The 23,706-nt window shown below is 41.4% G+C and overlaps 1 protein-coding gene across 2 annotated transcripts in view; it reads right to left on the bottom strand.

The window, feature by feature from the left end:
• GPC6 (glypican 6) overlaps window positions 1–22,512 on the bottom strand; it is a 1,182,651-nt gene extending 1,160,139 nt beyond the window's left edge. For both annotated transcript variants that reach the window (XM_003952414.6, XM_509698.7), the window contains exon 1: window positions 19,141–22,512. In XM_003952414.6, coding sequence (XP_003952463.1) covers window positions 19,141–19,300 — 160 coding nt within the window. In that variant the 5' untranslated portion in view covers window positions 19,301–22,512. The remainder of the gene's footprint in view (window positions 1–19,140) is intronic.
• Window positions 22,513–23,706: the final 1,194 nt, after the last annotated feature.

Below are 23,706 nucleotides of genomic sequence, written 5' to 3'. Positions count from 1 at the left end.
AATGTGTGCATAGTGGCTTTTTTTTTTTTTTTTTTTTTTTTTTTTTTTTTGAGACAGAGTCTTGCTCTGCCGCCCAGGCTTGAATGCAGTGGCACAATCTCGGCTCACTGCAAGCTCCGCCTCCTGGGTTCACCTCCTGCCTCAACCTCCCTAGTAGCTGGGAATACAGGTGCCCGCCACCACATCTGGCTAAATTTTTTGTATTTTTAGTAGAGACGAGGTTTCACCGTGTTAGCCAGGATGGTCTCAATCATGATGGCTTTTGTTAAGTTCATTTCACAAGTGCTAGTGACTTTGAGTTATTCTCATCTATTAAGAAAATAGTAAATAAAAGTTATTTATTATTATTATTTTTTAGAACACTTCAAGGTGTTTTCTTTGCAAAGAAAATGGTTGCCTCAACATCACTGCAATCTTAAGAAAAAAATACCTCTAGTTCCTTCAAATTCTGTGGAGAAGCACTGGCTCCTGCTAATCTCAGCTGTCCTGGGGGCACAAAGAGAGGAAGCCAATTGCTTGATAAACCTAAAACTATGATGTAAGGAGCAAACATGCAACTAGTAAAGCCTAGAGAGTGTAGATGTTCATGCCCAGAATGTATTATGCTATATCTTTAATTCAATGTGTACAAAATGCAGAGTGACCAGCTCTAAATGTAGTCGCCTTGCATAACAGTCTAAAAGTCAGGGGAAATGGCTAGATCTGTGCCTGAGAGGCTAGGATAGGAAAAACAGCTCAAGGAGGAGGTTGGGGGGATGGAATTTCTCTTGACCAGAAATCTCAACAGGACCAAAAATTAATTAAGAGTCATAGGTACCAACAGAAGGCATACCATATTAGTAAGAAAAATAGGATCCTGTGGTGAAAGAAACCTGAAATGCCATTGCCCATTTCCCATTTAAAGCAATGTGGAGAGCCCCTTCTACTTAGGAAGAAGAATCGTTGGCCTCTTTTGTTCCAGGCAGACATGGGATAGACTGCTCTGGTCCCATTCTGCTCTTTTCCTTAGTCCCCCTAGGGGCTCATGTAAACTTTTTAAAGTATGCGGGGAGATCTAAGTAGTACAACTTGTAGCAGTAACACACTTTGTGGGTGGAGATTCTCACCCACAACCAATGTAAAAAACAATACAAAAACCATTATCCAAAAGGTGACTGCCCACTCTGAAAGAAATCCATATTTAAAACCACAATGAATGGCAACCAGAGTATGAGCCCCGGAGACTCAAAGTATGATACCTGACCCAACAACATCAGCATCACCTGAGAACTTGTTAGAAACGCAAATTACAGACTCCAGGCCAGAACTACTACTGAATCAGAAAGTCTGGGAGGTGGAGCCCAGCCATTTGTGTTTTGCAAGCCTTTCAGTGATTCTGGTGCATAGTAAAGTTTAGGAAGCTCACTGCTCTACGTCACTCATTCTCAATCCTGGGAGCACATCTAAATTAGGAAATTATGAAAGGAGGGAAAGAATGAAGGAAGGAAGGAGAGAAGAATAGAAGAAGGAAGGACTGTGCCCTTTCCCAAATCAATTAAATCAGAGTATCCAAAACTGAATAACGGTGCTCAAGTATAGATAATTTTCAGTGCCCCACATTACAGCCTAGAAGACTGTTAAATTTTAAGGAATTTTGTGAACTGGCTGTTAAACTGTTGGTAGCTTGAAATTGTTCATGGTGAGAACATTTATACCACAAAACTTACCAAATGCTATGAATCAGTGTCCCCTCCACACCCAGGCAGTTGTTAATACATAATCAGTTCATCACTGGCCAGGGTTGAGAAATACTGGACTAAAGTGACAATGCCAAATACCTCATTAATTCAGACAGCCTCGGCAGTTTCTCTCAATTTCTCAATTACTACTCAATTTATTGGGATTCTTATTAAGATTATGAAGTTTTTTTTTTTTGAAGATGGCAGATTAGAGGCTTTGTTAGTGTGCCTCACCCTTTTGAAAAGAGCAAAATAGTATGTAGAGATTCACGCTGTGCACTTTTATCTAAGAAGGAACAGAGGAACTCAAGAGAAAAAGTGAGAGAAACTTTGGATACTGTGAAAGGAGCAGTAGGCAGCAGGCTGCACTGTGAGTCAGGCAGAAAACTGCAGTCTTTGGAGCGTGAAAGGGGGAGAGACTGTCTCCTTCATACACATTCCCACTGGGGAGCCGCTTAATCCAGGCCATGGGGAAGCTCCTTAACCCTACCGGGTGCTAGAGCTGATTTGGGGAGCAGTGGGGAGAAGGAGCAGCATGGAGAAGTGCTTTGCATGCCCGCCCAGGCGCCAGGAGGGGCAGAAGGAAGACACTCCTAATCCAACTCACAGACGCCCACGTGAAAATCTGCTAGCTAACTCAGGAGATGGCCACAGGCTGAAAGAAGCTCCCAAGCGAGATTTGCAACCTAATCTTAAGCATAAAGCATGCTTCTGGCATGGACACAGGAGCCAGGTGCTCCTGCTTCGTGGGCCGAACTAGAAGGGGTGTGGCCTAAGAGCTGCGGTTTCTGTCTTGCGGGGGAAGTCTTGCAGTGTGTGGCAGTCTTGCACTGTGGGACCCAGCCGGCCCTTGCAGCTTTCTGCCAGCAGAAGTCTGTGGGTGTGAGATCTGCCTTGTCAAAGGCATGGGAGCTGGGTGGGTCTCATTGCCACCTGCTGCCCGGCTCCCAGCGTGGACTCTTCTATGCAGCGAAAGTGGTTCCATTCCTCTCTGAAACATTACCCCAGTGGCCAGGGAATTTCCCACTGACTCCCATCAGGGCTCCTGCTTGCACTCACACTTAGGGAGCCAAAGCACGGGACTGCCTGACCCAGCCCCCACCCAGCTTTTCCCCTCCACCCACCTTGGCAGCAGAACACGGACAGGGCCTTTTAGGAGTTCCACGGCCCTGCCCATCACCAGCAACATCTGAGTGCTTCCCCTGAATAACACAGGCCAAGCATCCCATGGCCACCCCAGCAGCTGGTTCTCTCCTACAAGCGCTACCTCCTGGCCCGACTTCACCCAGCACAGCCCATTACAACATCTTCTGACACAGTAACACAGTGCTTGTGAAGGAGAAAACTCTTCTTTGACCTCAGCTAACACCATTGTCCACACCACCCCAGCTACCCAGGAGGACTTGAGCCCGCTCACATGCCCAGTACATTGATGCTACAGCTGGCAAGTGAGAAAGCCACCAAACCACACCAAACAGCCTTATTTAGAAATCCTGAACAGACCAAGACAGACCTACAGAGCCCACACCACTCCCCTGCCACCCCCATCAGAGCTGGTGCTCGCACCTGCCACTGGGAGACCGGAGAGGACAGGTCAGCCTGGTCCAGCTCCACCCATATCACTTGCCTCTGGAGCTAAGAGCAAAGCCCAAGCTACTGCAAGTCCTGTAGACCAGTCCATGGCCTGAGGGATCAGAGGGCTTTTCTAGACGGCTGACTAGAGACATGGGTGAACAATTCCCTTCAGAACAACAACAACAACAAAAACGAATTACAGGTGAATGTGAATAACCATAGCCTAAGTGGAGTGTTAAGGGGAGATTGTTGGAGCCCATTGGAAAGTTCATTGGAAGAATCTACAGCATACACAAAAATTAAGGAATCAAGAAGCTTGCAGAGATCAAATCAAGAGAGACTTAGTATTCTGTGGAAAGGGTAGGTGGGAATGCTCTTGGCTTCTCTAGCCCTTGCAGCAGACTGCTGGTATCCAAACTCAAGGAGAGCTTTTTTGCCACCATGAGCCCAAGTACTGGAGCAGGCTGCGATCTGGGGACTTCTCGAGGGCATTATATTGGGCTACCATCTCGAACAGGGTCCCTTCCTGTTCCCCCAGTCCCAACCTGTAGTAGCAGGTGCCATACTGAGTGTGCACCCATTGCGAGACTTTGTTCTGCTCAGGGACTTCCAACCCTTGTGTCTTCACATCACAGGATCCCTTGTAGACATGCCTCAGTACCAACCTGGATTGTGGCAACCCCACATGGTGGCTAGACCCAGAGGAACAGCAGGATTCACGGTGGTCTGGCCCCCAGGGATTGTCATACCTAGGGAAAGGGGGAGTGCATCATACCAAGGGAGCACCCTGTGGGACAAAAGAAACAGAGTGCAGGCTTTTCTGTGTCCGTGAACTTGCTGCTTGTGGGCTAGGAGCAGCTGCAACTCTTTCAGCAGAGGGATGGGCACAGTGCTCAGCTGGGTGGGAAGACTGCAATTCTTCCCCAGCGGTCGAGCAGCCCCAGTACTCATGAAGGGACGTAGAGGGGACTTCTCCCCCTCACCCACTGCTGCAGACACAGCCAGGATGTCTCCTGTAGGAGCTTGGCTTGGATGCATCTGTAGATGGTCTTTATAGAGCATTTTGGGGTGACTGTGTCCCCACAGGATGTGTGTCCTCTGGGGTCAGGCTTGCAAGAGGAGTAGAGCCCTGCTCCCTCTCTATACAAAATGTCAGCATTCCTGAAGATGGAAAGATGCTTGTCTAATCTGAATATCCAGAACACTGGGACAGGAGGATGATAGGGAGTTGGGTTGTTTTTTGCCAGGCTTGTAGTAGAGCTGAGGTAGCACCCTTCCTTTCACCTATGAAGACCTCAGTGCATTTCATGGGAACTCCCTAGGCTACATCCATCAGGGCTGGGATGTGTGCCCACCATTGTGGTATTGCATATACCCACCTACCTTAGCCACAGCCAATTCTTACCCATGAACACCTCTAATTAAACTGAAGACTAACTTGTTCAACCCAGTGAAAAAAATACTGGGGAAAAAAGTACACATCAAGAGGAATAAAACAAGCTTCATGAGACCTCTGCCATTCCAGCACCACAGGAGACAGTGGCCCTATTCACACACCTGCTACATTGCTACTAAAAGCACGACCTAAGAAAGCCATCAGACAAAATTCTGTATAACCAAGGAACTTACACAGAGTCTTTGCAACTGAAATTACCCAGACCCAAAGCTAGGGAATCATAAACTATACACATTATAGTTACATCCTCAAGGAGAAAAAAAAACCCAGTTCAGTCAAAACTCAATTCAAAAATAATAAGAAGAAACAATTCTATCCAGATGAGAAGGAAGCAGAAAAATAATTCTGGCAATATGAAAAGCAGAGTTTTGCAATGCCCTCAAAAGATCACATTAACTCTTTAGCAATAAATCTAAACCAAAATGAAATCTTGGAAATACCAGATAAAGAATTCAAAATATTGATCATAAAGTTTCTGAATGAGATCCAAGAGGAAGTCAAAACCAACATAAAGAAATCAAGAAAACAACTCAAGATATGAATGAAAATTTTCCAAGGAGATAGATTTTAAAAAATCAAAAAATCAAAACAAAACAAAACACAGAACTTCTGGAAATGAAAGACTCATTTAGGGAGTTACAAAATGCAGTGAAAAGTTTTACCAAGAGACTAGACCAAGCAAAAGAAATAATTTCAGAGCTTGGATATAAGGCTTTTGGGTTTACCCAACCAAACAAAAACAAAGAAAAAAGAATCAAAAGAAATGAATACAGTCTCCAACAAATATGGGATTCTCTAAAACATCCAAACCCTATAATCATAGGTATTCCTGAAGGAGAAGAAGAAAAAGTAAAAAGTTTGGAAAACCTATTTGAGGGAATATTTGAGGCCAACTTGTCTGGTCTTGATAGAAATTTAAACATCCAGACACAAGAGTCTCAAAGAACTCTGGGAGATTCATTGCAAAAAGAATATCAGTAAGGCATGTAATCATCAGGTTATCTAAAGTCAACATGAAAGAAATAATTCTAAGACTAGTGAGACAAAGGCATCAAAACTTATAAAGGAAAATCTGTCAGACTAATGGCAGACTTCCCAGCAAAAAACTCACAAGCCAGAGGGGACTGGAATCCTATCTTTAGTCTTCTTAAACAGAGTAATGGTCACCAAGAATTTTGTATGGTGCAAAACTTAGTTTCATAAATGAGGGAGAAATAAGGTCTCTCCCAGTAAAGCAAACTCGGAGAGAATCTGTCACCACTAGACTGGACCTATAAGAAATGCTCAAAGGAATTCTAAACATCAGAATGAAAGTTCTATATGCACCAGTATAAAAAACATTCAAAAGTATAAAACTCACCGCTTATAAAATAGTAACATGATGGAGAATACAAAACAACTAGGTAGTAATCAACATGATGACTGGAAGAGTATTTAATATATTACTATTAACTTGGAATATAAATGATCTAAATGCCCCACTTAAAACATAAGATTAGTGGAATTAATTTAATAAGCACAATCTAAGTATATGTTGCCTTCAAGAGACCCACTTAACTTGTAAAGATTCTTATAGACTCAAGGTAAAGGAGTGGAACAAAATATTCCACACAAATGGCATCCAAAAATGAGCAGCACTGGTCATTCTTATATCAGATAAATCAGACATTAAATCAACAAAAGTAAATAAATAAATAAATAAATAATAAAAAGACATAGAAGGTCATTATATAATGATAGTTAGTCAACTCAACAAGAAGAGATAACAACCTTAAATAAACATACACCTAACACCAGAGCTTCCGGATTTGTAAAACAAATACTAATAGATTTCATAAAAGAGAAATACAGCAATACAGTCATAGTGGGGGACTTCAACACAACACTAGCTAGATCATTGAGGCAGAAAGTCAACAAAGGAACACTGGCCATAAACTGGATTCTAGGACAAATGGACCTAACAGAGGCTTGCAGACCATTCTACACCAAACTAGAGAATATACATTCTTGTCATAAGCACATGGAATAGTTTCCAAGATAGACCATACAATAGGCCACAAAACAAGTTCCAATAAATTTTTAAAAATAAAAATCATATCAGGCATCTTCTCAGACTGCAGCAGAATAAACCTAAAAATCAATTCCAACAGGGAATCCCAAAACTATACAAATATGTGGAAATTAAATTATCTGCTCCTGAAGGACTTTTAGGTCAATGACAAAATCAACATTAAAATTAATAATTTTTTCAAAATGAATGATGACAGTGACACAAGTTATCAAAATCTCTGGGATACTGTAAAAGCAGTACTAACAGGAAAGCTTATAGCACTAAATGTCTACATCAAAAAAGACAAAAAGATCACAAATTGACAACCAATGTCACACCTGAAGGAGCTAGAAAAACAAGACAAACCAAACCCAAAGGTAGCAGAAAAGAAATAACAAATATCAGAGCAGAACTAAACAAAACCGAAACTGAAAAAAAAATACAAAGATCAATGAAATGAAAAGTTGGTTCTTCGAAAAGATAAAATTGATAAATCACTAGCTAGATTAACCAGGAAAACAATAGAGAAGATTCAAATAAGGTCAATCAGAAATAAAAATAGAAACATTACAACTGATACCACAGAAATACAAAAAATGATCTGAGATGATCTTTTGTATTTCTGTGGTATCAGTTGTAATGTCTCCATTTTCATGGATCTGATGTTCTATGAACATCTCTAAGCACACAAACTAGAAAATCTAGAGTAAATGAATAAATTTCTGGAAACACAAAACCCCAAGCTTGAATCAGAAAGAAATAGAAATCCTGAACAGACAAATAACAAGTAGTGAGATCAAATCAGTAATTTAAAAAATTTTCCAACAACATGAAGCCCAGGACCAGCTAGATTCATGCTGAATGTGACCACACATTAAAAGAAGTGATACCAATCCTACCAAAACTATTTCAAAAGATTGAGAAGGAGGAAATCCTAACTCATCCTATGAAGCCAGTATCACCCTGATACCCAAGTCAGGAAAGACACAACAAAAAAATAAAACTGTGGGCTGAGATCTCTGATGAACATAGATGCAAAAATCCTCAACAAAACATAGCAAACCAAATACTATAGCACAACAAAAGGATAATTTGCCAGGATCAACTAAGCTTCATTTCAGGAATGCAAGGATGGTTCAACATATGCAAGTCAACAAATGTAATTCACCACATAAACAGAATTAATAACAAAAGCTATATGGTCATTTTAGCAGATGAAGAAAAAGCATTTAATAAAATTCAGCATCACTTCATGATAAAAACCCCCAAGAAACTAGGCATAGAAGGAGCATACTTCAAAATAATAAAAACCATATATGACACACCCACAGTGAACATCATACTGAAGGGGGAAAAGTTGAAAGCATCCCCCCATAAGAACATTTCCCTTAATAAGTGGAACAAGACAAGGATGTCCACTTTCACTACTTCTATTGAACACATACTGGAAGTCCTAGCCAGAGCAACTATCCAAAAGAAAGAAATAAAAGGCATTCCAGTTAGAAAAGAGGAAGTCAAACTATGTCTGTTTGCCAATGATATGTTCCTATACCTAAAAAAACCCTAAAGACTCCTCCAAAAGACTACTGGATTTTGTAAATGAACTCAGTAATATCTCAGGTTACAAGGCCAACCCATGCAAATCAGTGGCACTGCTATATACCAATAATGACCAAGCTTAGAATCAAATCAAGAATTCCATCCCATTTACAAAAGCTGCAAAACAATAAAATTTTTATTTTAAAGTATAAGGAATATATTTAACCAAGGATGTGAGAGATCTCTACAAGGAGAGCTACAAAACGCTGAGGAAAGAAACTGTAGATCACACAAACAAATGGAAAAACACCCCATGCTTTTGGATTGGAAGAATCAATATTGTGAAAATGACCATACTGCCAAAAGCATTCTACAGATTCAATGCAATTTCTATCAATATACCAATATCGTTTTTCACAGAGTTAGAAAAAGCAATCCCAAAATTCATATGGAACCACAAAGAGCCCAAGTAGCCAAAGCAATCCTAAGCAAAAAGAACAAAGCTGAAGGCATCACATCACCCAACTTCAAATTATACTACAATGCTATAGTAGCCCAAATAGCATGGTAATAGTGTAAAAATAGACACATAGACCAATAGAACAGAATAGAGAACCCAGAAATAAAGCCTAATCCCTACAACCAACGAATCTTTGACAAAGCAGACAAAAACATACACTGGGGAAAGTACACCCTATTCAACAAATGGTCCTAAGAAAACTGTCTAGTCACATGCACAAGAATAAAACTGGATCCCTATCTCTCACCATATGAAAAAATAACTTAAGATGAATTAAAGACTTAATTGTAAGACCTGAAACCATTAAAATTATAGAATGAAACCTAAGAAAAACTCTTCTGGACATTGGCCTAGGCAAAGAATTTATGACTAAGACTCCAAAAGCAAATGAAATAAAAACAAAAATACATAAGTTGGACTTAATTAATCTAGCAAGCTTCTGCATAGCAAAGGAAATAATCAAAAGAGTAAACAAACTACAGAATGAAAGAAAAGATTTGCAAACTATGCATCTGACAAAGGACTAATATCTATAATCTACAAGGATCTCAAACAAGTCAGCAAGAATAAAATGAATAATCTCATTAAAAAGTGTGTAAATGACATGAAGAGACATTTTTCAAAAGAAGACACATGAATGGGCAAAAACGTGAAAAAAAATGCTTAACATTACTAATTATCATGGAAATGAAAATTAAAACTACAATGAGATACCACCTTATCCTAGTCAGAATGGCCATTATTTAAAAAATCAAAAAACAATAGATGTTGATGTAGATGTGGTGAAGAGGGAATGCTTATATACTGTTGGTGGGAACGTAAATTAGTGCAACTTCTACGGAAAACAGCATGGAAATTTCTCAAAGGACTAAAAGTAGATCTACCATTCAATCCAGCAATCCCACTATTGGGTTTATCTAGTCAAAAGAAGAGAAGTCATTTTATCAAAAAGACAACTACACTCATATATTTATTACAACACAACTCACAATTGCAAACAGGGAATTCTACCTAAGTGCCCATGAAACAATAAGTGGATAAAAAGAATTTGGAATATATATACTATGGAATACTACTCAGCCCTAAAAAAATGAAATCATGTCTTTTGCAGTAACTTGGATGGAATTGGAGGCCATTATCCTAAACGAAGTGACTCAGGAACAGAAAACCAAATACCACGTTTTCACTAATAAGTGGGAGATAAGTATGCATACACAGGGGCACATAGAGTGGTATAATGCAGCAGTCCCCAACCTTTTTGGCACCAGGGAATGGTTTCATAAAAGACAGTTTTTCCATGGATTGGTGGGGATGGTTTGGATATGAAACTGTTTCACCTCAGACCATCAGGCATTAGATTCTCATAATGAGCACGCAACGTATATCCCTCGCATGCACAGTTCACGATAGATTTCATGCTCCTATGAAAAGCTAATGCCGCTGCTGATTCGACAGGAGGCAGAGCGCAGGCAGTGATGTTCACTTGCCTACTGTTACCTCCTGCTGTATGGCCCAGTCACTAACAGGCCACACACCATTACCAGTCCATGGCTTGGGGGTTGGGGATTCCTGGTATAATAGACACCGGAGACTAAGAAGTAGGGAGGGTGGGAAGAGGGTGAGGGATGAAAAATTTGCTCTTGGGTTCAATGAACACTATTTGGGTGACAGGTACGCTAAAAGCTCAGAATTCACTACTATATAATTCATCCATGTAACCAACAACCACTTGTACTCCTAAAGCTATTGAAATTTAAAAGAATAACAAAAAAAAGGATGATGAAGATTAGCTAAGCCATGCTATGATCATCAGCTCCCATCTGAGGGTCCAGCTGAAAGACCATATCCTTTTGCCTTCCCTTCTAGGTACAGGCATAGGAGGCAATTCTGAAATGAGAAGGGTGGGCATCTCTGCTGGGGGACTGTTGAGAGTTGTCTGCCTCATCAAGGAAGAGACATGTGGGAAGAAATCATTTCTTTCTGTGCCTCTAGGCATTGTCATGAGGCCTTAGCTCCTGGAACTCTAGCCATCATCTTGTGTTTATTTGGAGGTGATCTGGTGGAACAAGGATCTGAGAGCCAAAAGACAGAGAGAACCTGGCACCCTGTTGATACTGCAAGCTTACAGCTTTCTCACTCCTGCAAGAGCTCTGCACTGGGACTTCTTGTTATGTGAAATAACGGCTTGCCCTGACTATGTAAGCCAGTTGAGTCAAGAATTTCTGTGACCTGCTGCCAAAAGTATCTTAACTGACACAGACTACTTGAGTTGAGAGTTTCAACAGCTCATCCTCTAAACTCTTTTATTGGAATTTCTAAGCAGCAGAGTGAAGTTTTTAATTTTTTAAAATTTTCCCTTTTAATCTTGTTTCTTCCTTCTCTCATGGCCTTATTCACCCCTTCTTCACTCCTCTCATCCTCCTCTGAGACCTTGGCAATCTCCTGCCTAAGCCTCTAAAATTTAAGTGTCTCCTAGCTGTCCTTCTTCCCTCCCCCGGGGCCTTTAATGATCTTTTCTCTAATCCATCCTGTGATACTGCTTGCCTAATCCAAAACAATACTTTCGTCATGTCACCTCTCTGCCAAGAACCTGAGATGATGACCTACTTTCTGTCATATAAAGCCTAGAATTTTCAAGGCCCTCCAAAAATCCAATCCCACCCTATCTATTCAATATCAGATTCCTTTCTGTGCTCTCCTCTGCACACCCTATTTTGCTCACATATTTAATTACTCCCTAACTGCCTCCTTCTTTCATGGCCCTTTGTCAAATGCTACCCATCCTTCAAGGCTCCAATTAAATTTTGCCTCCTCCTTTCAGCTTCAACCTCTCGTTGTTATTATAATCAGTAATGATATTTGGTACTTAGATTAAAACAATGCTATGTCAGTAGCTTAAGTACCAAATATCATTACTGATGGAAATTATGGTACAATTTGATTAATTCTCCATTAGGGTAAAAAATTTGAAGTTTTTTTTTCACTGACAGAGCAGAAAGTACTGTGACTTAAATTTCATAGTGAATTGTAGCTGATTACATGTATTTTGATAGTTCTACACTTTTGAGAGTTAGCAATTCATCTGATCCTATTTGAGAAATCTCTTTCTCTCAGTGACACTGATACTGTTAATAGTCTTCTGCTGGTTTAATGATATTGAGTTTTGTCTCCATTATGAAGCACACAAAAACCATGCTAAAGTATTTTTATTGCCATGGTAATTCAATTAACATTTCTGGGACACTTACTTCTCTCTTCTCTCTCTTCCTTCCCTCTCTCTCTCTCGCACTCTCTCTCTCTCTCACACACACACACACATACACAAACACACAACCCAGTCCTTATTCATTGTCAGTCACATAGTAGATGCTAAGTAACTTTGATCCATTTCACCTACTAAGTATTTCTTGAATCCTTCCTATTTCCATGGTCACCACTCTAGTCCTAGCTAGCCTCTCCTCCTTTTCCTGTATCTGTTTTTTCCCCTCAATCCTTTCTCTATAGAGCAACCAATGTAATATTTCAAAACTGTATCCAATCCTGATTAAAACACTTATTCAACAGCTTATTAAGGGACTCAGGCTAAAGGCCAAAGTCACTGTAGTGAGTTTGAGGGATGTCAGGGCTGATGGGGTGGGGGAGGACGACATGACCCCCAGGTGGCAGTAGCACACAGTGAGCTTAATTTGGAAGACACTTTGGTTGCACGTGAAGGAAAGTCCCTCACAGCATGAGACCTTGCAGGGCTAACAAAGGGGCCACCACCCAAAAGGGCAGAAGGTCAAGGAACTCCCAGGGGAGAAGGGCATTATGACCCAGGCAATGTCATCAGCAACAGGGTAGACAGCCTCAGGGCCAGAGAGCTGCTAAGGGCTACAGCAGCTAGGAGTCTTTGATCACCCCAGGGTTGTCTTACATATGGCTAGCAGACAGGTACAGTTTTACAGAGTGCACAAGGCAAACATGCTCTAAATGGTTAAAAATCTGCTTCTTTGTGCTATATTTGAAACAACTGGATGTGTAGAAACTTGACTTTAGCACTACTGGGCTTTTTAGCTAAAGGTTCAGGTCTGCTGTGAAAAAGGGAACAACTTACGGTCAAGAAGCAGGGGTTACCTTTGGATTCTTTCCGTCTATGTAAGTCATTAACCTGACCTTTGGGCCCCCTTCTCCAGTCTCCCACACCCCTCTCCCCACTCACTGACCAGTCTCCCCAGGGACTGGAACCCTCCTCACGTTTGCAGGGTATTCTCACCACACAGGAAATGTGTGTCCCTTCCACACTCCTGCTTCCTTACTGAAGGGCGCCCATGCTTCAGATCCCATTATTCTGCCTGTGATTTGATCAAATGCTCCTATAAAATGCTTTCACAGTGCCAGGTGTCCTTAGTGCTATGCATTTATCTCAGTCGCAATTAATTCATTGTGAATGGTGTCCTTAATTTCTGCTTCCCTGCTGGGATTCAAATTCCCTGGGGTTCTACCCCCAGAACCTGGTACAATGACTTACCCATAGTAGGTATACAATAAATACTCATTGCATGAAGAAAAAAATGCCTAGAAGAAAGAGAGAATGGGTTATTAAAATACCCAATAACCTGAATAATGTGAAAGTGTGAAACCAAATTTTGATTTTTTTTTTTTTTTTTGGCTACTAACTGGCACATTCATTTAAAACATATTTTTCATCCACGGTTATTAAAAATTCTTAGATATTTTCATCCAGGATTATTAGAATTTTAAAATATTTACCCAAGTCTCACCACTATGGAACCCTTTATTACAAATATATTATCCCAGGGAGTCAATAGTACTTTCAAACTGTACTATATATATCATTGAAAATTGAATAATACTGGAGAAATCTATGAAAATATTTAAAGTTAAATTATGTACCAGCTCAAGAATTTAACATAGCAGAATTTAGTCTGTAAAGAAATACAATCACCAAGTTTAAAAGAATATTAAATCACTATACTGGCAAGATAAATCTAAATCACCTTACTGGCCTCTCTAGAAGTAATTTGAAAGATGTGAATTAAGTGGGGGTAAAGGTTGTTCTTACACTGTTATTTTTGTGGGTTTCAATATAAGATCAAAAGATTAAAATCATTTTTAAAGCAATTAATTTATTATAATGTTTACCCTAAACTCATATTTCTATACAAAACTAGTGATTGAAGTTAGGTCATTTTAGGTTAAAACTACTCAATAATTTTGTGTTTTATAAGTGTTCGTAAATTTCATCCATAATTTTAAAAGAACACTAGTCACTTTCTTACATAATTTATGGCACAATCTTTATGCCATAATACTTAAAGAACATAATGCTGTAGATTTTAAATCAATTTTGACAGTGGCCTATATTTCTACTCACAAGCTATTATTAAGATACAATGCAGTTGAGAGATATTTTATGTAAAAAAGTATATCAGTCAACTCAAATGAACTCTTGTTCCCAATGATGACATATTATCCTCTAATTAAATCAGCTAAGATAACTCACAATCGCTCTAAAATTAATGCCCAAATCAAGAGTTTAACAAGTGGCACTTCTAATAGCCCAACTTTTAGATTGCTTTGATACCTGGAATTAATGTGATTCTTTTAGAAATCTAGTGACTTGTAGAATCATTACAAAAACAAAAATTGAAGTTCACCTCACTCATTTGTGACTTACACTGTCCTTCCAAAAACTTTTAAAGAAATCAGCTAACTAAACAGGGGGCAAAGAAATAAGAAATCTTTGAACCAGGCAGATAAACAGAAATTAAACAATTTATCTCAAACTACGATATTTACTGTGGCTTTAAAGAGTAAGAGTTACCAAACACTGTTTTCCATTTAAGTTAATGTGATATCTCCATGGAAACTGGAAAAAAAAAAAAGTTGTTTCAATTGTAAATGTATTAAATTAGTTGGTTTGCTGGGGGAGCAGACAGAAAGACAGGTTTCCAGAGAAAGGAAACGCCCACTGGGCAAAGGTCAGTGAAAAGGAAACATTATGTATTTTGAAACAAGCAAATAATCTTTTTAAACTGTAGATTTTTAGATAAATACTTGATAAATTAATATCAAATAGATGAAGAGTTTAGTGCTTTTTTAATATCCAGCTGTAACCCAACTCTCAAAATACCTGGGACAGAAAAAGTTGCAAAATAAATATTGAAAACAGAGCTAGTTACATTTTTTTTTCTAATCTGTGGAGATAAATGTTCTTACTCCCTCTAGCCCCATGAATAACTTTCCAGCATGAGCTTTGTTGGACTAACCCAATATTTCAATAGGCCTAGTATACTGAAAGAAACCAAGACATGTACTTTAGTTTCTGTGTTTTATGTAACTATATCTTGCCAGAAAACGTTCAGAAAAAGGCATAAACGCATGAACCATTTAATGGTGGTAGCATGGCCAATTCCTGAGAATACAAAATCCAAAGTCAAAGTGATATTGAGAATTAGAGACGTTGGAACAAAATAGAAACGTATTTAGCATGCAAAACTGGAAGGGATACATATATGTATATAGTGATTAATAATACCAGACTATATATATATATATATATATATATATATATGAAATGAGGAAAGAATAGATTTTGCATGCATTCATTCAAAATAAAAGGTGAATGTTTAATACTGTAAGGCAGTGAGCCAAGTTAGGTATATAGACCCTGGAGTCAGAGTGCCTGGGTTTGAACTGCAGCCTCATTACTTACTAGTTGAGTCACCCTTAGGTAAGTTTATTAAAGTTCCTGTCACACAGCCTTTTTATCTATAAAATGGGGTTAATGTGTAGTATCTACTAAGTTATTGGAAGAATTCAGTAAGGTGATATTATAAAGGTAATAATTTTTAAGTAGGTGATGGGCACATAGTAAATTCTATATAAGAGATTGTTAAATAATGTCACATTACATAAGTAATGAAAACATGATCATGTAGGCCAATAAGTCACTGTTAACTACAAAGTGTTATAATTAATGATCCTAGCAAGACTCAAGGCATAAAACAGTGGCAGAGTAAGCCTGAAACAACATTCTCTGAATTTCCCAGAGTTTTAAGCAGGTGCTATTTTCAGTGGTAGAGTTCCTTTAGAAGTTTAGAGCCACCAACATGAGGAGGATTGGAAACTTAGGTCATAATTCTGATGAATGAGGAAAGACTAGAATGTTTCACACTGACCTTTGATAAGAATAACTCTCCTAACAAAGAACCTGATGATTCACTGCTCAGTATCTTCCCAGAGGATAGAACAAGAAAAAATAAGCAAGCATATTGTGAAGGCTTTTGGCTAGATATCTGGAAACATTTCTATACCACAAGAATTGCTAAATATTAGAATGGATTGCTGAAAGGGGATCAAGAGTCTACTCCTTTGGAAGTTTTTCAAACAAGGATAAATAGTATATCTGATCTCCTTGCCATGGTTTAAAATCAGTGCTGAGTGAAGACTGATGGTGCAAACTGCCCCTTGAAGGCCTCCTCCTTCCCAAGCATTCTCTGAAAGCATAACTTTATATATTACCTGTGATACTTCCTCATCTGTTGGGTTTCCATTCTATCCTAGAATAGAAAAGGGCAACACTATTTCACAATTGTGAGTTCTGAGTAAAACTTTGATAATGTCATGATGAAACATAATGTCCTTATTACTTCTCAAGTTATTTCACTAAGCAAGCTACCTGCAAATAGCTTTCAATTAGAAACAGCTGTCATGAATCTGAAGTCTGAACAGCAATTCTTTTAAATTTATGTGCCCTGGCAGATTGAAGACACATGAAATTCTTCAAGCAAACCATTAGATGCCCAATCAAGGCAAAGGATAAAAAAGAGTTTAAGAAAAGATAACCACTTACACTAGATAATTAAATGTAAACAGTATCAAGAACTAGGGAGGAGAGATAGAGTGTGTTCCTGTAACAACAGGGTATATTTCCTAAGTGATTATTAAAACAGCAATAGGTAGCATTAAGTAAAGTTGATTCTGAAAAAACAAGTATATCCTTAAAAAACACAATTATCTTTCAATTCATTATTTTCCTATTAAATGTGCCTCTGACCCTGTGGTGACCTGCATCTTGATTATGTCTACCAGCATCAAAGGACACAAGGCTTAAAGCAAAGTTAACAGTATGCCCTTACTCATGGAAAGTAGGTGAGTTTAAAAAAAAAAAGAAGTGCACACATTTTAGAAATTCATAGCTAATAAGCAAACACTGTAATTGTAAAAAGGTGGGGAGGAAACCAAAACCAAAAACAAAAACCTCTTTAGTTAAATATCCACCGAAGAATTTACATGAACCCCTGGGAATGTTCTCAACAAACATTCATGGTGACTACAGAAATTGTTTTACACTGAAAATCTTCACTTTGATATTAAAGAGATGTGCCTGATGCTGAGGATGAACTCTAGTCTCCTGAGAGTCCCATTATCCGCTAAAGAATACCGAAGCAATTTAAAAATACCTAACATTTTCTTCTTTGAGATATCTTATCTGAAATCATGTTGGGAAATATCTTGTGTGCTTAAAAGATACCGTTTGAAAAAGCCCAGATTAAAGGAGAAAAAGTTCCTAGAAGAAGTGATCCATACTATAAACCTTTTAAAAAGTTGAATTCCCTGAGATTTGGGGAGGGAAAAAAAAAAAAGCGAAGCTGATCCTTATCAATTAATTAAAAAGAATGAAATAACAGTAGACAAAGGAGAAGGAGAGTTAGGAAACTTAAGGAGCTGTGGGGACAGTCGCTCTCTATTCATTGATTAACAAATTAAGGAGTTCTGGAAAAGAAGGAAGAAGTAACAAGGATAGAAAAGTAGGCTTATAATTCACCACAGATTCTAACTTAGACTCAGCAAAGGGAATGTCTGGCTCTGAACTGAAAAAGCTCCTTCTATATAATGAGCGCGGTAATTTGCGCCTCTTTTTTCCCCCCTTTGGCAATGCTCAAATTTATTTAAATGTGTTCATTTCAGTGTAAGTAAAAACCCTCACTTCTACAGCTTGAAAATCATAAGAAAATAGTAATTCCTCAACGTATCGAAACTGTGATGTTCTAAGATATCTGCAAAATGCTTTTCATCCATCCACCAGTTATTTGGCAAAAAGCAGACAGAGGCTGATGGAAATTCAGCGTTTTGACTTGACGATCTGAGGTCACTAAGGATTTCAGCTGCCCGGTTTGAGCAGCCCGCGCCCTCGCAGCATCTCCTGGCCTCCCTCGGCCTCTCTCAGTTCTGTTCTTTAGCAGCCAAAGGATTATCTCTCCCCGACACGTTTCATTCACAGAGCCCCAGAGAAGCTCGGATTCGGTTGGAGCTAAGAGCCGGAAAATAAGCACCCAGACTGCCGCGCAAGTTGTCGGAGACCAAGTGCTACACACACTGGCGCCGAGAGAAAGGGTGGGCGCTCTCAAGCTCTTGGTGGAGCAATGCCAGTGGCCGGGCATGCGGGGGACACGGGGCCCCCGAACTCGGACCCGAATCCCCAGCTGAGCCACCCGCTAAAGTTGGCTGTTCGCTGGCAGACGAGGCCGGCTCCAGACCGGGTGGCAGGGTGTCCCCGGGCCCTGAGTGGCCAACAGCAACTGGGGAAGCACTGAGGAACCCTAACGGGAAAGCCCGCCCCACATCTGAAACAGGCAGCCCGTGAAGTCCCCAAACCAGCCTTGAAATGCCGGCGTCCAGAGCCCAGGTCCCCGGCGAGGGTCCCTCCCAGCCTTGCCCGCCCCCGGCCCGAGCGCCGGGCGCTCTGTCGCCCGGAGGACAGGGATAGGGGAGAGAGGGGCTGGGGGAGCCCTCCGCGTCTCTCCACCGCCCCTGCCGGCGCAAGGGCGGGAGTGGAGAAGGCGCCACTCAGACTGTGGCGCTGGGCAAACTGCGGTCGCAGTTCTTCCAAGTTTGCCCGAACCAGAGCGCGGAGTGAGCGCCCGGCTCGGCTCTCCGTCTGTGCCTTGCAGCCGCCCCGGAGTGACCCGGACTCCCTGGCCAGCCGGGCCTGAGCCATCAACTAAGGGGTAGAAGGGCGCGAGAGCAGCGGGAGGCGGGAGCCAGGGTGCTCCCGCGTGTGCACACAATGAGGCGGCGGAGACGCACACCTTCCCCCGCCGAAGAAGCCGCAGGAGCATCCGCCGCCCAACACGGAGACGCGGAGTCCCGTAGAGCGGTGGCAGAAAGTGAGCACCAACTCAGCAACAGGGGGAAGGAAGGGGACGCCGGGCGGCCAGTGGGACGTGCGGCAGCCGAGGGCTGCAGCCTGCCCCTGCAGCGCGCCCGCGCTTACCTGCGATCTCCTGGTAGGGGATGTCCGCCAGGCTGAATCCCTTGGCACCGTACGCCTGGCGGACCTCTCCGCAGCTCCGAGCCTTCACATCCGCCCCGGCGGGGAGGGAGAGCAGCAGCCCCAAGAGGGGAAGAATCACAGCCCCGATCCAAGAAGGCATGGTGCAACATACAAATCCAGCTCGGTAAACCCCACGGCCGGTGCGCTCTTCACCTTGCCCCTCAAGCCGAAAGCCCGCCAGAGGCAGCGGCGCGCTCCTCGCCGCTGCCCAGCGTCACCCCCTTCCGCCAGCCGAGGGGACGAGCAGCGCAGCCCTCTGGACTGCGCTCAGCAAACTTTTATAAGCCAGATGGAGGATGGCAAGCCGACAAGGGCTGGCTGGGAAGGCTGCTGCCTTGCTCCTCTAGCCCCCAGATGGAAACGGTGCAATCAAAACGAGGAAGAGAAGGAAAAGAAGTGTTTAAAAAACCACCATGGGGGTTCAGAGCTGCAATCCGAGTTCCGAGCCGCAGAATCCTGGAGCGCTGTGGGCTCGGCTCGCCGGAGTGTGCGGCGAAGGTGGGAACGCGCGCCGGCTCCCCCGGGAGGGAGATGGACAAGCGAGAGCGAGTGTGTGTGCGCGCGTGTGTCTGTTGGTGTGAGCGCGAGGTTCTTGGGGATGTGTGTGCGTGGAGGTATGTGTTGGGGATATACGAGATCTAGGGGAAACCTCAGCTTAACACAGGCTGTGGGAGCCTGTGAGAGTCCTCCTGAAATAGGAAGAGAGAAATCCTGGAGACAGTCACTGGAGGCAAGAGGGAAGGAGAAAGGAGGGGGGAGAAAGAAACGTGCTACACATTGCACAGCCGAAATTCACAGGCCGAGTCAAAGGCAAAACCTGGACTGGATCTCTTCCTAGTCGGTAGAAAGGGGAAAAAAAGAAAAAGAAACGTACCTATTTTCTTATTCACTTCACATCCTTTATACCGATCTGAAATGACATCAATAAACAATCTAGAAAGACAAGGTAATTTTAAGTCATTAACATGTTATTAAGCTGTATTTTTATGGAGGTAAAGGATAACGCAGTTCCAATTGTTGCTCTTAATATGTGTCCCTGACCTACTGAAACACAAAGCCAGAGTGGAAATAGTCATATACGGGAGTTCATGGGTGGCAGAGCACAATCACGGCTCTAACTAGTTGCCTAATTTCTGTTTGACTTTGTTTTTTTCTAAAGGCACACATTACAGACTGGTAGTTCTTAATTTTTAAAGGTTTGGTTCTAGACTCAACAATTTCCCCTTTTTTTATTTCAAATATCTCATAGCCTTCGATCAGAAATCATTATGCTTAGGTTTCCAATGTGTGGAGGATCGGGAAAGCTAACAACCAGACCACAGAAGCAACAAGAAAAGGAGAGCACAAGGGTCAGAGGTGCATAAAGGGACATAATGGGGGAAGGGAGGTGATTCCTTCCCTCTCACTAGATGCCCTCACATAGTAGACTTAACATTTTCTTCCAAGTTAACATAATTCTCAAGTGGAGAATCAATCCAATTTCTTCTTCCTGTCTCCATTTACACTGATGTTCTGTGAACAGGATAAAAGTGAAAATTCAGGTTTGCCTAATTGACTTTGTTATGCTAATGGACGCACTAAAGTCAGCTGGCAGAAGTGTGTGTTGAAACCCAGAGCTCCTGAAACTACTAAGATAGTTTAATGAAAACCAAGACAAAATAATAATAATAATAGTGTTTACTCACTTACGTGGCTATGTGTCATAGGTCAGCACATTATTCACAAACTGCTACAAGGTAATGCACAGTTTTGTGGAGCTCACCTATGAAGCTACACGTGAAGATGTTTTCCTGATGATGATATGAATGACCAGAATGACTCATGAAGTTTAAATCTTTCAGTTTGTCATTATCATCACAACATATTAGGTACATTGTCTTCCTCTCTTTAATAAATTCCCCCTCTCCTAACCACCAAAAAGACTCTCAAGATTCAACCTCGTTTAACCTTTCCAAACGCTTTAAAAATGAAGTCGACTTATTTACAGAGCCACTTTGTCTTCTTCAAACTCATAGGTCAAGACAAAACAAAACCAAAAAAAAAACTCCATAGCTAAATCTTTCTGAAAACGCAACACGCTTAACTTTTTTTCTCTTAAAATTTTAGCACAGTTTTTTGCTTTCACAATATTTATGCTAACTGGCAGATCTTAAATCACTGAACTTATTTTCCCTCAAGTCGGAAATCAAGATAAAATATATTCTGGTATGTTTGTGGACAAACGGTGAGGTTGATAGGCTCAGGAATTGCAGTCAAGTTATTACTTCTGTCATATTTGACAACGTGACTTCCTTCAAACTTCTCTTGGTATCATAGTAAAGCATTATGCACTCCAGAGGAAGAGGGTAAAAACACACACTTCCTGTCCTACCACCTTATCCTGGGACTCATTGTAATTTACCCTGACTCAGTATAGCAGATAATTCATTATTTTAAATGGAGGTAAAGGAAGAATGGGTAAAAGCATAGTATATGTGGTTTTAAATTATTTGAAGATCAGCTAATTGTTAAGTATTGAATGAGCACTCAATACAACTTTATAGCACTAGACTATTGCACACCGTCCCTATACTTATAAAATGATCTTAGGATGTGTGGCAAAGATATTACATGAAACGAATGACTAAATAGATTAGTTTAATTCCATCAGGAGAGTCAAATAGTTTAGGGTAGGTTTGTGAACTCAAGTCAGACCAAAGAATTAGATAACTTGCTTTACTGGTGACCTTAACCCTGCCTGGTCCATTTGTTGAGTAATGTCACACTGTTTGCAGTGGTGTAAGAGACAAAGTCAAACATTCCAGTTAACACTGAGAGCCACAGCAGGAGCCTAGACAAGGGATTGGAATGAGAATGGAATGTTATGGAAGTTCCTGGAAGAGGCCTGACCAGACAGGAGAGAGGTCATATGGAGGAGCAGGCATCTGGTTTAGACAAAAAGGTCAGCTAATGGCTGGAATCCTAGCTGTAGTATTCATATTGTGTGTAGTAGGAAAAAAGAATATGGATAAATGCCATACAAGAGGAAGCAAACGAGGCCAGGCACGGTGGCTCATGCCTATAATCCCAGCACTTTGGAAGGCCGAGGCAGGCAGATCACCTGAGGTCGGGAGTTTGAGACGAGCTTGACCAACATGGAGAAACCCCGTCTCTACTGAAGATACAAAATTAGCTGGGCGTGCTGGCACGTGCCTGTAATCTCAGCTCCTTGGGAGGTTGAGGCAGGAGAATCACTTGAACCTGGGAGGCAGAGGTTGCGGTGAGGCGAGATCGTGCCATTGCACTCCAGACTGGGCAACAAGAAAGAAACTCCGTCTCAAAAAAAAAAAAAAAAAAAGGCCGGGCGCGGTGGCTCACGCCTGTAATCCCAGCACTTTGGGAGGCCGAGGCGGGCAGATCACGAGGTCAGGAGATCGAGACTATCCTGGCTAACACGGTGAAACCCCGTCTCTACTAAAAATACAAAAAATTAGCCGGGTGTGGTGGCGGGCGCCTGTAGTCCCAGCTACTCAGGAGGCTGAGGCAGGAGAATGGCGAGAACCCGGGAGGCGGAGCTTGCAGTGAGCCGAGATCCCGCCACTGCACCCCAGCCTGGGTGACAGAGGGGAGACTCCGTCTCAAAAAAAAAAAAAAAAAAAAGCAAACAAATACCTAGAATAGGACGATGGAAAATGGAAAGATGTAGATAGATTCTGAGGAAAGGATTGGCATGAGTTGGTGCTTGGTTCAATACACAAGAAGAATTACTAAATATTTATTTTAAGATTGTGTCTCTGCTGGGTGTGGTGGCTCACGCCTCTAATCCTACCACTTTGGGACGCTAAGGAGAGTGGCTTGCCTGAGCTTCGGAGTTAGAGACCAGGCTAGCCAACATGGCGAAACCCCTTCTCTACTAAAAATACAAAAAATTCGCTGGTGTGGTGGTATGTGCCTGCAGTCCCAGCTACTTGGGAGGCTAAAGCAGGAGAATCCTTTGAACCCTGGAGGTGGAGGTAACAGTGAGCCGAGATCACGCCACTGCACTCCAGCCTGGGAGAAAGAGTGAGACTCTGTCTCAAAAAAAAACAAAACAAACAACAACAAAAACAAAACAAAAAAAAGATTGCATCTCATTAGGAAAATATGGTACGTTTAATAAAAGACAATACAACTCCTGTTTATACAGTACTTTCACATCCCAGCTGGTTTTCACAACAACCCGTTTTGGGCATCACATGAATGGAACCTCAGAGACTTTCAGTTGTAGAGAAAAATAGACGCAGTCTTGAAGAGCAGCCATAGGTGACAGACAAGTCGTGCAGCCCCTGTCAGTCACATATCCCACAGCCATCGCCCTTTCTTTTTTGCTTCTCTAAGACTGATTATGTCAGGGGGCATTGTGCTCACCACCAAGGGATGAATCACAATTAGCACTTTTCCCTGGTGTAGGGGTGGGTGTAAGACCCATTTCTAGCCAATGTGATTTATGGAGATTTCTGGAAAAAAAAAAAAAGTGTTTTCCCTGAT

The sequence above is a fragment of the Pan troglodytes genome, chromosome 14 (genome assembly GCF_028858775.2).
Source record: "Pan troglodytes isolate AG18354 chromosome 14, NHGRI_mPanTro3-v2.0_pri, whole genome shotgun sequence".
Lineage (NCBI taxonomy): Eukaryota > Metazoa > Chordata > Mammalia > Primates > Hominidae > Pan > Pan troglodytes.
This window is presented reverse-complemented; position numbering and strand designations above follow the sequence as displayed.